The sequence below is a fragment of the Enhydra lutris genome, unplaced genomic scaffold (assembly GCF_002288905.1).
Source record: "Enhydra lutris kenyoni isolate GAN:26980312 unplaced genomic scaffold, ASM228890v2 scaffoldscaffold33, whole genome shotgun sequence".
Taxonomy (NCBI): domain Eukaryota; kingdom Metazoa; phylum Chordata; class Mammalia; order Carnivora; family Mustelidae; genus Enhydra; species Enhydra lutris.
Genome location: NW_019154117.1, coordinates 4272696 through 4285511, shown reverse-complemented (window position 1 = coordinate 4285511; position 12816 = coordinate 4272696). Strand labels below are relative to the sequence as shown.

At 45.0% G+C, this 12816-nt stretch overlaps 1 protein-coding gene across 2 annotated transcripts in view; it reads right to left on the bottom strand.

The window, feature by feature from the left end:
• The window catches only part of LOC111153532 (isoleucyl-tRNA synthetase), a 69448-nt gene that overhangs the window by 31251 nt on the left and 25381 nt on the right, over positions 1-12816 (bottom strand). For both annotated transcript variants that reach the window (XM_022512583.1, XM_022512582.1), the window contains exons 10-17: positions 9464-9559; positions 7122-7244; positions 6322-6413; positions 5562-5660; positions 3862-3988; positions 2629-2702; positions 2080-2274; positions 228-314 (exon numbers count right to left, since the gene is read on the bottom strand). In XM_022512583.1, coding sequence (XP_022368291.1) covers positions 228-314; positions 2080-2274; positions 2629-2702; positions 3862-3988; positions 5562-5660; positions 6322-6413; positions 7122-7244; positions 9464-9559 — 893 coding nt within the window. The remainder of the gene's footprint in view (positions 1-227; positions 315-2079; positions 2275-2628; positions 2703-3861; positions 3989-5561; positions 5661-6321; positions 6414-7121; positions 7245-9463; positions 9560-12816) is intronic.

Here is a 12816-nt window from a genome sequence, read left to right as displayed (position 1 = left end):
TATGTGCAGACGCGCACTGGAGACAAGAAGTGAGCAGATGGGTGGGATGGAAAGGAAGAGCAGTGAGAAGTGTTAACAGCAGAGGGAAGGAGGAGAGCAGGAATAAAGCTGGGGTGACCCTAAGTTCCTGTATTCACAAAGAATGGCTATGTCCACCCGGACTATGGCTGCCAGAGCAAAGGGGGCCAGGGACCGGGGCTAATCACAACACAAGGATGTGCACCTGCCTTGCCAGGACGAGCCCGTTCACAATCACGTTCCTGAAAGGCGGCTGTCCAAAAAGAGCAGTGGCCAGCACCAGCAGGGTGTAAAACCTGGAAAAAAAACCCAAGAAGAAGACAGCTCAGCAACAACAGAAAAGGAATCTAAGCATAGGGGAAAAAAAAATCTGTGCTTATTTATTGGACTGAATTTCTACTGTAAGTTACACCTCTTAAAAATCACTTACAGCAAAGGTTCTTAATCCAGTAACACATTAGAGTCATTTGGGGTGTGCTAAAAAAATCACATAGGACCGACCGCAAAACCAATCAGTTTAGAAAACATAAAATGTGATTTATGGCTAACGAAGACCTGGACCGAGTACTGACCCCCAGCCGCTGAGGACAGTACTGTTGACCTCCTCGGGGGAGACAGCTGGCAGCCACAAGGCAGAAGGGTGACAGTGCCGGCCTTCCTATCAGGACCTCCAGACATGTCAGGCTGCAAATCCAGAGACGTGTGTGGCCTTAGCACAAGGCCACATGGGACAGTCTGATGACAAAAGACACAGACATTCTCACCCAGAAGTCAGAAGGCAGAGACTGTAGGAGCACAGGTGATGTCTTTGCTCTGCCAGCTGTCACACCGGCTGCTGAGTTGCCGGCTGGCTTGTTCCTAAACTCTACCACCTCCCTACAGCCACCCCAGTACATGATGCTCTGGTGTCATCTCCAGGCTGACTCTACACTCCCAGAACACGACGGGACATGGACTGATATCCCTTCCTCTGAAGGCAGGTCAGGACTTGGTTGCTAGGACAGGCAGCCCAAGTATGAGGGAAGGGGAGGGAGGCAGCGAGCGCCTACGGACCCACGTGAGGGCTGTTAGATGCTGACAGACATCACCAGGCTTCAAATGACTTACTGGCAAGGCGTCTTCCCTAAGAAAGGTCTTGAACCTGTGCCTAAAGAGGAATGGATTGGATGCTAAAAAGAGCACCTTCTGGAACACTAAGGATGGAATTCAATCAACTTGTCGTATCTACTACAAAAGTGTCAAAGCAATGAGACCTACTTTCCTTAAACATTTCTGCAACATCACCACTAATTAAAGGAGAATCAAGGAGAAGGTACTGTACCTTCCTCTACTTCAGAAGATGATGACATTGCTTTTAACAGGTACCAGATAAAACCAATGCCGAAATCCTCCCCCCACCATGGTTTGTCTTTTTCCCCCAGTCTGGATTTTTAGAATGTTAATCGTTTAAGAGTAGCCTCAACATCTGAGCACATTTCCAATCAACCTTTAAATTTGTAGCACCCAAGCCATTATCTTGCATGTACTCATTAAACATTTGAGTAAATGATTTAAAATGAACAAGCTGAGGGCCGCCTGGGTGGCTCAGTGGGTTAAAGCCTCTGCCTTTGGCTCAGGTCATGATCCCAGGGTCCTGGAATCAAGCCCCGCATCCGGCTCTCTGCTCAGCAGGGAGTCTACTTCCCCCTCTCTCTCTGCCTGCCTCTCTGCCTGCTTGTGATCTCTGTCTGTCAAATAAATAAATAAAATCTTAAAAAAAAAAAATGAACAAGCTGAGAACATATACTGTTTTGTGTCACTTAATCTTCAAGTATAACAAATCTATCTACTCCAAAATGTCTATGAAATACTTTAAACTGTAAAATCACAAGTTTACTGTAGTAAAAGATCCCAACTCAAAGATACTTTACTAGTATACTTGGCGGTGAGGGGTCAGAGGGCAGGAGCAGAGCCTGTCTCGTTTGACAACCTCTCCAGCACCCAGCTGATAAACACTAGGTGCTCAGTAAAATATCTGTGAAATCAAATCAGATCAGTAAAATGACTGAAACAAGAACATACCATCCTCTGGTCTGGTCAATGCCTTCGGCAATGAAGTCAGCAGGAAATGCATCGTCAAACTCCCTCTTGTTTTCAAACGGATAATGAACTTGAGCGTAGGGCATGCTGCCGCTCTCGAACCAGCAGTCAAACACTTCAGAGATGCGACGCAACACTCCCTTCCCACAGCGGGAAGGGATGGTCAGATGATCAATGCTAAGAAACATGCCAAGCCATGTCTATTAATTTCAACCACAAAAGGACTTGCAGTTTAATTGCCAAAAGGAAACACAACACCCTGATGAGATTTCATACTCCTTTGCAAGCAGAAATACTGGCAGTTATCACAGGCCTTTAGAGGCACCAGGGGGCTCAATACAGGGCTTTTTACCAAAGTCGCCCACATCCAAATCAAAGAGGCCACCCTTCCTCAACATGGCATGAGTCATCAATGATGTAATTCAGTAAACCAGTATTTGATTTCTACACACAGCTCCGTAATCTGCTTCAGAGGCCATGTCAATGCTCTCTGAATGACACAACGAAACTGAATCAACATTCAGAAACTACCTCTCTCTGTGAAGATCAGCGATCTTTGCCCCCGACAGCTCTTCAAGTTCTGCCATTGATCCAATGCATACTACCTGTCAAAGCAAAGTTAAAAAGCAAGAGAACCTCAGAGCAAAAATCAAACAGCTTTAATTTATGCAGCATTCACACTTAGTTTTAGAAACCTCTGTTCTTCAGGACAGTTGTCACTAACGTGGCTTACACTCACGAAAGGCTGCAGGTCACTGAAGAGGTGAGTGGGCTCCATTCCTCTGCCACCTACCACTGTCTCAGGAGTCCCTACGTGGAGAGGACCTAACAGCATCATCTCAACATGCCCCTGTTGAGGGCTCACTAGGTCCAGATCTCTGCCCAGTGTAATCAGTGTAAATGAAATGCCTATACTGTGACTCTGAGGCATCTCAGTTTCTTCCTGACATTTGAATTTGACTCCTTGATCAGGAATCTTTCTAAGTTGAAGTTAGAACTAAATTACTGTGCGTGGACCAGATCAAACCAATGAGATCACAAGACATCATGTAGGGTTACGTCCAGACAAGGAGGCTGCCCTCAGCTCAGCTGAGGCCCTGACAGGGTCCCACACTGTGGGGTGGCCCCAGCAGGAGCTGCTGTGGGTTCTCGCCCAGGTGTCTGCTACCTAGGGAACGCCACATCCTCAGCCCTTCTAGTTCAGTCCTAGGAGGCCTGCTGAATTGTCTTTCTTCTATTGCTCACCCCTTTTCTCTCCTTGTGAGTAACTGATGATCAGGCCTGAGAGTCCAGACCTACACCAAGTCATGGCATGTGAAATCCCCCCTCATGGCAGTTAAAAGGGAAGGCTTAAAAAACATTACCAAAGCACTGCCAACCTTGAATTTATAAAACCAGGTGATTGTGTGTATAAATACGTATATGGGTCTATGGATGTACCCCCATGGTGGCTTCTGTCCAGCACGTGGGGGTACATCCATAGACCTATATACGTATTTACACACACATGTGGGTTCCCTAAGAAAAATACAAATTGCCTTCTTTACTTTTACACAGAGGGAGATTTAAAAAATTGTATTTAATAAAAGTAAAGTAAAAATAAATTTTAAAAAACCTCCCAAATTCTTATTTATATTATTCTAGGAAGGAATAAAGAAAAATGGATGAAATAAGAAAGGGGCAAAGAAAAAAGAAACTACATCCAGATGTACAAATGAAGTGCTTCAGCAAAAATCAACGTGAGAACACAAGGCCCCGTCTCACCTCCTCAAAGTCATCGCTGACCCACAGGGGGATGGGGGTGCCCCAGTATCTGTTTCTGGAAATCGCCCAGTCACGTGCATCTTTCAGCCAATTTCCAAATCGCTTTTCTCGCACAAACTCTGGGACCCTGCAATAGACAGGTCAACAGTCAACGCCTGAGAACATCAGTAAGCAAATCTGTAAATCAGATCTGCATAAATCTTTGCAAAAGCTCTGTGGACCTGCTGCCCTAGAGATGCTGTGCTCACTCCTAGGAGGACGTGCTCTGTGTGGACAGCACAGGACACTCACGGTGCTGCACCTATCGTGAATTCAGCCCGGAAATGCTCTGTAACAGGAACCCCACAGCGCACGTGCTTCCCTGCACTGCCCCCAGCTCGGGGATGGCAGCAGCCCTCAACCAGTCACCATGATGCCAACCACCCTGGCCTCACTCCGACCTAGTCTTCAGGGCGTCCACACAATACTGTTGTTACCGACACTCATTAGCATGGGCTCCCAGCACCCACACAACAGGCTGGGCTATGGATGGCTGATCCGGAGCCGCCTCCTGAGGCTCTTGGGGAGGGGGGGGGTCTCCTGCCATTGCACTCTAAGCTCTGGCAATGAGGTAATTCCTTAGAATACAGCTTCTCACCTAACCGCCTCAGCCTACGCCATCCCTCCACCATGATAACCTTCATCCTGCAGCCTCCCCTCCTCTCCTCTCCCCACCAAGCTTAGTCAATCCCATGGCTCCTTATACCCTGAAGTCCAGTTCGGCAGGAAATCTTCCTAAGCAGTAGGCTGGTTAGGGCACCCCGGGCCTCACACATCCTGTTCTCAAGCACCCCAGTTGTGCCCGGTATTACAAAGGTCGGTTTATAGGTCTGTACCCTCATGAGACCACAGCCCAACAACGCATACCCAGCACTTCACACAGTAGGGCAACTGAAGAGCTTCCTAAGAATAAAAATGAAAAACTGCTTTCTTTTGGAGAAATCAGGGTCAATTTGCTAGAAAGTACAAAAAGCTTGTTCATGGAGCACCTGTGTGGCTCAGCTGGTTGAGTGTCAGCTCAAGTCATGATCTCAGGTTGTGATATTAAGCTGTGCTCAGTGTGGAGTCTCCTTAAGATTCTTTCTCTCCTCCCTTTTTTCCTCCCCACCCCCTGCTCATGTGTGCACATGCTCTCTCTCTCTCAAAGCTATAGTTCGTAGTAGTTCATAATCCTTTCCTTTTACTACCCTGAGATTCTCCCCATTCTTCCAAAATGAAATGCAGTTTTTAAGTCAGATTGGGTTCTTGTGGAAGTAAGAAATAGTGATCGCCCTCAGAGCTCTCGGTGAAAAACAGTGTTCCATTAATACACAGATTCAGCCCGACTTTATTCAGCCTTTATTCAGCTTCTGTCCCACCAGTGCTCACTGGCACGGTCTATGAACTCAGCACGCATCAAAAGCAGGAAGCACATATAGCTTCTGTAGGTAGATTCAAAAATAAACATTTATCCTGAAAATGACTATTATCTAAGGCTAACAGAAAGGCAAAATGCTCCCTCCATTTGCCTTATCTTAGGAAGGATGCTACTTCCTTTAATATTATTTAATCTGTGGTCCTGAAAACACAGACTAAAAGAGAGACATCAGAATTATTATAATCTGGGAGAAGTGTGAGCACATGACACAGGACCCTGTGAGGACACTTGGCCCCCTGCTCACCAGTAACACAGGTCGTTGTTCCGCAGGAGCTGGTCCACCATGTGCTCCACCCGCACGAACCAGCTGGGCACGGCTTTGTAAATCAGGGGAGTGTCTGACCTGGGGAAGCAAAAATGCAACATGTGGCTGGTCAGGCCGAGGTATCCAGGCACCCACGGTGAGAGCAACTTTTAGTCTCTTACTGACATCACCCCCATCTACTTGGCCTTCTGCTAAAACTCCTTTTCTTTCTTTCTTTTTTTTTTTTTCAAACATTAATGCCTTGTCCCTGGTCCTGGTCCTCTCCCTCCACAACACCAAGAAGGTAAAAGATTTAAAGAATAAGAAAAAAAATATGGTTCTGCTGGTGTGTGACAGCTGTCTAGGAAATGACAGCAGCTTCAGCAAAGAGGCAATGTGGGAACAGACTTGATGGCACTGAACATTCCAATTCCATGCACATCTTCACAGCACGATCTTGTATTCTAACTTGTGTCATCTTCTATCTCTCCCCAAGTTCCACTGGGAAATTTTAGAGATATGTCTCATTTTAAAGAAATGTGGCCCTGACACAAAACATCTGTACATGTCAATATTTCCCAGACAAGTGCGGAGGAAAAGAGGAACTATACAAGAGGAATGGAATTCAAGAGGGCAGTTTCCCCACACTAACCGTAAAGCTTACAAATGAGAGGGGGACCGCAGACTGTGGAACGGGCACACATGCTACATGGCCCCCACAGGCTAGAAGCTCGAGCTGGAAGTCTTCACTTTTTCTCACCTCCAGCAGAAGGGGTAACTGTGAGTGAAGGTGCTGGAGACAAGAAGTCGGCCTTTCTCCTTCAGAGTCCTGATGATGTTTTTGTCAGCATCCTGTTTAAAAAATAAAAATCTAGCCACTAAAATATCCTGCAATTCTTGGTAACACCCAAGAATTACGTATATAATAATATCTAACAGGCAAAAATAATAATATCTAACAGGCAAAAATAACACATGTAAGGGTGCCTGGGTGGCTCAGTCATTAAGCGGCCGCCTTCAGCTCGGGTCATGATCCGAGGGTCCTGATATCAAGCCCCGCATCAGGCTCCCTGTTTGGCGGGAAGCCTGCTTCTCCCTCTGCCCACTCCCCCTGCTTGTATTCCCTTTCTCACTGTCTCTCTCTCTGTCAAAAAAACAAAAACAAAAACAAAAAAACCCCACATGTATTGTAAAATATACTCTGTCCACAACTGAGGCACAGTCTAACTTTAGGTATCTTACTGAGCACTTCCAGACCACGTGAGGTAGTGAAGTGTTCCACCAGCGACAACGGCCCTGAAGCCTCAGCACTGCTTCAGGAGTTACCAGTCAGTGCTCAGTTCAAAGGACTCCTGCCTGGGAAACTAGCATGCTTCCTCTGAAGATACTAGACCCTTAGAATGTGGCTGCTAATATCTATCTTTTTCTGGTTTGTGCTGAAACCAAACCAAACCAACTTCCTGGAAAAAAAATCCAGATATGGAAGCTATTTAATAAAAAGCTGCTTAAAGAAAGAAGTGTGATGAAACCCACACCTTTCTCCGTCACAGAGACACAGACCTTCACATACTGTCCTGTGAAATCTGTCACTTCTGCCGTGAAACAGCCTGAAGCGTCCACAGGGCAAACGGGAGGAGAGTCTTTCTGAATGATGTTGAAGTCCATACAGACCCGATAGTCGTCCTGGGGACAAGGGGAATGAAACAGGTTGAGTGTGTACCAGATAGGAGTGTGGGAGGTGACAGATTTACAAGAGAATGCTTCAGTATTCTGACACCTAAGTGCAATGGGCTTTAATTATCTTCTCAGCTGAAGTTAATTCAGGACCATTTAGAGAATCCCAGAGCCTTGTAGCTGGACAGGGATTACATCCTCTTCCCAGCCGTTACTGCACACACCCCTGCATACAGGACGGTATCCACTAAAGAAGGAGGAAGATGACACACACGTATCCCTCATGAACACAGACACAAAAATACCCAACAAACTCCACTCGACACTACAGTAAAAGAAATCATTAACCTAATCCTAATCAAGTAGTATTCACTCTGGGGATGTAAGGATGGTTCAGTATCCACAAATCAATCAATGTGCTACATCACATTAACAAAACGAAGGGTAAAAACTCTATGATCCTCTCAATAGATGCAGAAAAGCACTGGACAAAATTCAACACCCACTTGTGAAAAAAACTCAACAAAGTGGGTTCAGAGGGAACATACCTCAACATAATTGAAGCCATATATGAAAAACCCATAGCTAACACCACACTAAATGGTGAAAAAAACTGACAGCTTTTACTCCATAGCCAGGAACAAGACAAGGATGTCCATTCTCACCACTTTTAGTCAACATAGTACCAGAAGTTCTAGCCAGACTAGTCAGACAACAAAAACAAATGAGACATCCATACTGGTAAGGAAAAAGCTGGGCTGCCACTTGGCCGATGACATCTCCGCATTCTCGCCAGCATCTGTCATTTCCTGACTTGTTAATTTCAGCCATTCTGACTGGTGTGAGGTGGTATCTCATTGTGGTTTTGATTTGTATTTCCCTGATGCCGAGTGATATGGAGCACTTTTTCATGTATGACAAATACATTTTAATGGGAAAACCTAAACCACAATTCAAAACCAAGAAGTTTTCTTTTTATTATTTATTATCAGTGTAGGAATCATACCAGTTGACCCTAAAATTATGAATAACTAAAACTGGACTAGTTCTTGAAACCCAGTAAACAGTATTATGAAGACTGCTTCCATCATACTGAGTACTGATCAGGTATTAGGTGACACTAAGGAAGCATTAACTTTATTGGGTACAACAGTGGGATGGTGGCAATATTAAAAATAAAGGGCCATATCAGTCACAGTTGTGTAGGGAAATATCTGCAGATGAAGAAAAGGATGTTGAGGATTTGTTTCAAAATCCTCACGCCAAAGCGGAGAAGGTGTGGGGGAAGAGGACAAGGTAGAAGATAGAAGAAACAGACATCCCAAATGTTGATAATTAATACAGCTGGATGTCGTGAACATCAGGATTTTTTTTTTTAAGATTTTATTTATTTATTTGACAGACAGATCACAAGTAGGCAGAGAGGCAGGCAGAGAAAGAGGAGGAAGCAGGACCCCTGCTGAGCAGAGAGCCCCATGTGGGGCTCGATCCCAGGATCATGACCTGAGCCGAAGGCAGGTGCTTAAACCACTGAGCCACCCAGGCATCCCCAGGATTTATTTTAATACCTCTTTACATCTGTGTATATTTGAAGAGTCCTATAATAAAAATCTCTGCAGAGGTTAAGCGCGAAAGCAAAATGAATGGAGAGAGACTAACTTCACTCCCACGGACAGAACGATCAAGCATTGTCCCCAGTGGGCGTTTTGTTCATACACAAATGACATCAACAGCATTTTTAGAAAATTTTTAGAAATGTTTGCATTTTTAGAAAAATTACTCTGGGAAAAATTTAAAATTAGCCACACCATACAGCTTTGAGGAGGTCAAGTTCTGCTCTCACGATGGCACTTACTCGAGAGTGCCCTGGAGGTGTGGCACCTCTCTGCACTCTGATGATCACAGGGCCTATGTGAGTCGATGCCCTTTTCAGAACTCACAGAACTGCACACCGAAAAGAGCAAAGTGCACAGAGAGTAAATTATGAATGAACGGAAGCAAAATGCCCAGCAACACCCAGGATTCAGCTCGCCATTTTCAGAGATCAGCTCAGAATGAAAGGAAATTGCAGATTTAAGCTTGATAAACCATCTTTGGGGGTAGTAAGCCTGAAGAGTAGGGCCAGTGTGCCCAAGAACGAGGTGCATCACACACACACACACACACACGACTCAGTGGCCACGACGCTCCCTTCCCATAGACACGATTGCAAGACTTCTAGTACTCACAGCACCGAAGTAAGGAGCCTGGTGCACCACTCCTGTGCCCTCCTCCTCCCGCACGTAGTTGTCAGCAAGTACCGTGAAAGCACCATTCTCCTTGCACTGGAACAGAAAGGTCAGCAGGCACAGTGAATGAAACACTGCCACGTCATTCATCAATTTTGTAACAGCATATGATAAGAACCTGAAAAAAACTTTTTTTTTTTAAAATTTTAAATAAAGCTGGTCTCGGGGCACCTGGGTGGCTCAGTGGGTTAAAGCCTCTGCCTTCAGCTCGGGTCATGATCTTGGGGTCCTGGGATCAAGCCCCGCATCGGGCTCTCTGCTCAGCGGGGAGCCTGCTTTCCTCTCTCTCTGCCTACTTGTGATCTCTGTCTGTCAAATAAATAAATAAAATCTTAAAAAAAAAAAAAAAAAAAAGCTAGTCTCCTTAAAAAAAAAAAAAAAAAGTTTTTTTAAAAAGTAGTCTCTGTACCTAATGTGGAGCTCGAATTCCAGACCCCAAGAGGCACACACTCTAACCACTGAGCCAGTCAAACGCCCCTGAAAAAACTTCACATGCACAATTCTTTTCAGGAAGAGGACAGCATAATTCAGATTGGGAAGAAATATGCTCTTTTCTATGAATAATCTCTCTCTTAGAAATGAAATAAGTACCTGAAGACTTGAAAATGTTCTAACTTCCTTAGTCATAAAACTGGGCTTAATTAGTTCTTCCAATCTCCCAGCCCTGCCCTTATTCCCTGCGTGCAGCTTCTCATGCAGCCTCAGAATATGTCCCCTCACCCACCACACCTCTGGAGTGCTGCTCCCAGTCACCTTCCTGTCAGCCCTCCTACAAAGGCAAACCACAAAAAATCTGGAATGGGGGCCCAGAGCGACAAGTTCTAGTTAAAGGCGCTCCACACACTGTAGAGAAACATTGTTGAAAAGTCAGGTTACTACATAAAATGCTGCAGACCTACTTCTACCTTCATCTCTAACTCCTTGCACACACTGATTCAGCTAAACTGACCCTTTGCTTTCTTGTCTTTCTGCTTCTGCAAAATGTACTTTCAGAAATGATTTTTTTCCCCGAAATGATTTTCATACTTAATCACATTTAATCCAATGATCTTATGAAAAAGGCACATAGTATTCCTATGTTTCTTTTATTCCCCAAATATTTTATTTATTTGAAAGAAAGGGAGAGAGAGAGGGAAAGAGAAAGAATGGTGCGGGGGGTGGCACAGGAGTAGAGGGAGAGGGAGAAGCAGAATCCCCGCTTAGCAGGGAGTCCGACAGGGGCTCAATTCCAGGACCTTGGGATCATGACCTGAGCTGAAGGCAGATGCTTTAACCGAATGAGCCACCCAGGCGCCCCTAGTGAGAGTTTGAAGACAAAAAAAAAAGAAAAAAAAAAAAGTAAAATATGTTAAGATATACAAGAGAAGAATGGAGCAATGACATTTTTCAGGAGAAACCAGAGGCATTTCAAAAAAATGTTTTTTCAGATGGTATCTGAATTCAGCTTTGAAGAGTGGGTTGTACATCTGACTTTAAAGAAAGGAGAGGAATTTTTTAAACAGGAGGAAAACATAGTGAAAACAAAGGCAGGGAAGGAGGAAAAGCAGTAAAGGAGATGTTTAAAGCAACATTAGAGGATGTGGTTAGGAAGTAGTCAGGCCAAGCGGAGTAAGCTTGAGAGGAGTATGGGGGCAAGCGATGCAGGCGCACAGGGAGGAGGAAGGTCTTTACAGCTAACCCTTGAACAACATAGATTGAGGGTCTACTTAAACATTTTTCTCCCTAAGAGTGGACAGCAAAAGCCACAAGGTGTTTATTTTCAACTGCCCACCCCAGTCTCCAGGAGACTGAATTAAAGGTGACTGGTACGGAAATGACACCTGCTGCCCTGAGTACCCAGGGAAACTGCCGAGGCTGTTGTCAGTCCCCTGGGGCCCTGGGGACAGGCAGTGCTGCAGGTCCTATGGTGACAGGGTGGTGGGGTCCAGCACCCAGGGCTGGCAGACAGGAGGCTGGGCCACAGAAGGCCCAGAGAGCAGGGACAGCACTGGCACTCCTGCTCCCAGCCCTCTGGGAACCGGGCTCCGGGGCTGCATCAGGACAGCTGTGGCCTGAAGCCTGCTCTGGTTGGGCGCAGACTCCTCCCTTAAAGGCACCCAGCCCACATGTGGCCACAGCTGCTGATGGCCATGGGGCAGTTGCCCTATGTCTCCAGGCCTGCTGGGGAGCCACTAGAGCTGGTGACCCAAAGCCACCGGGTGTAGGACATCGCCTTCCTGGTGGGCAACCACTCCTGCCTGGCCCACCAATATGTGGATTTTTTTTTTCTTTTTTAGTGAAGAAGTTTTCTTTATTCCTTGTTTTCTAAGAGACTTAAACACAGGGAAGCTGAGTTTTATTAAAGGCTTTTCAGTACTTGCTGAGGTGCTGTTTTTCTCCTTTAGCTTATTAAAATGTAGTTCATACTACATTACAGATCACTGAGTGTGATTCTGTAAAAATTCCTACTTCTCTACACTATGCTGCAATTTTTGTATAGGCCACATTCAACCTGGCAATTATTCTTGGAAGTGCCACATCTATACTCAGACTATAAATTAACTGGTATTTATACACACATGTTAACTTTTCCAAGTTTATGTATCATGGTTCTGCTAATCTCATAATATGGAAAGTTGACTTTTTCTATTCTGGACAGTATAAGACATGCTAGGACTTTATACTTTGTGTCTTTTTGTAAAGAAAAAGTTTTCATATATACTTATTGGTTGGGAAAACAAAGTGTTCAGAACTGTTTAAAACACCAAGAAGCTTTTTTCAATAAATGTATGTATACTACTGAAAATACTATTACATATTTTCTCTTCCTTACAATTTTCTTAATAATTTTTTTTCCTCTATCTCAATTTAAGAATATAGTATATAACAGGGGTGCCTGGGTGGCTCAGTGGGCTAAAGCCTCTGCCTTTGGCTCGGCTCATGATCCCGGGGTCATGATCCCGGGGTCCTGGGATCGAACCCCGCATCGGGCTTTCTGCTCGGCGGGGAGCCTGCTTCCCCTCTCTCTCTGCCTGCCTCTCTGCCCACTTGTGATCTCTCTCTCTGTCAAATAAATAAATAAAATCTTAAAAAAAAAAAAAAGAATATAGTATATAACACACATAATATACAAACTATGTGTTAGCCGACTGTGTTATTGGTAAGGCTTCTGGGCAATAGCAGGCTATAGCAGCTATGTGTGGGGAAGTCAAGAGTCACTGTGCCAGGCGGTGCCACAGTACTTGGACGATGAGAAACATGGGAAAACACTCAAGGAGCACAAAAATGAAGAGACAGATGTGAGCAATATTGTG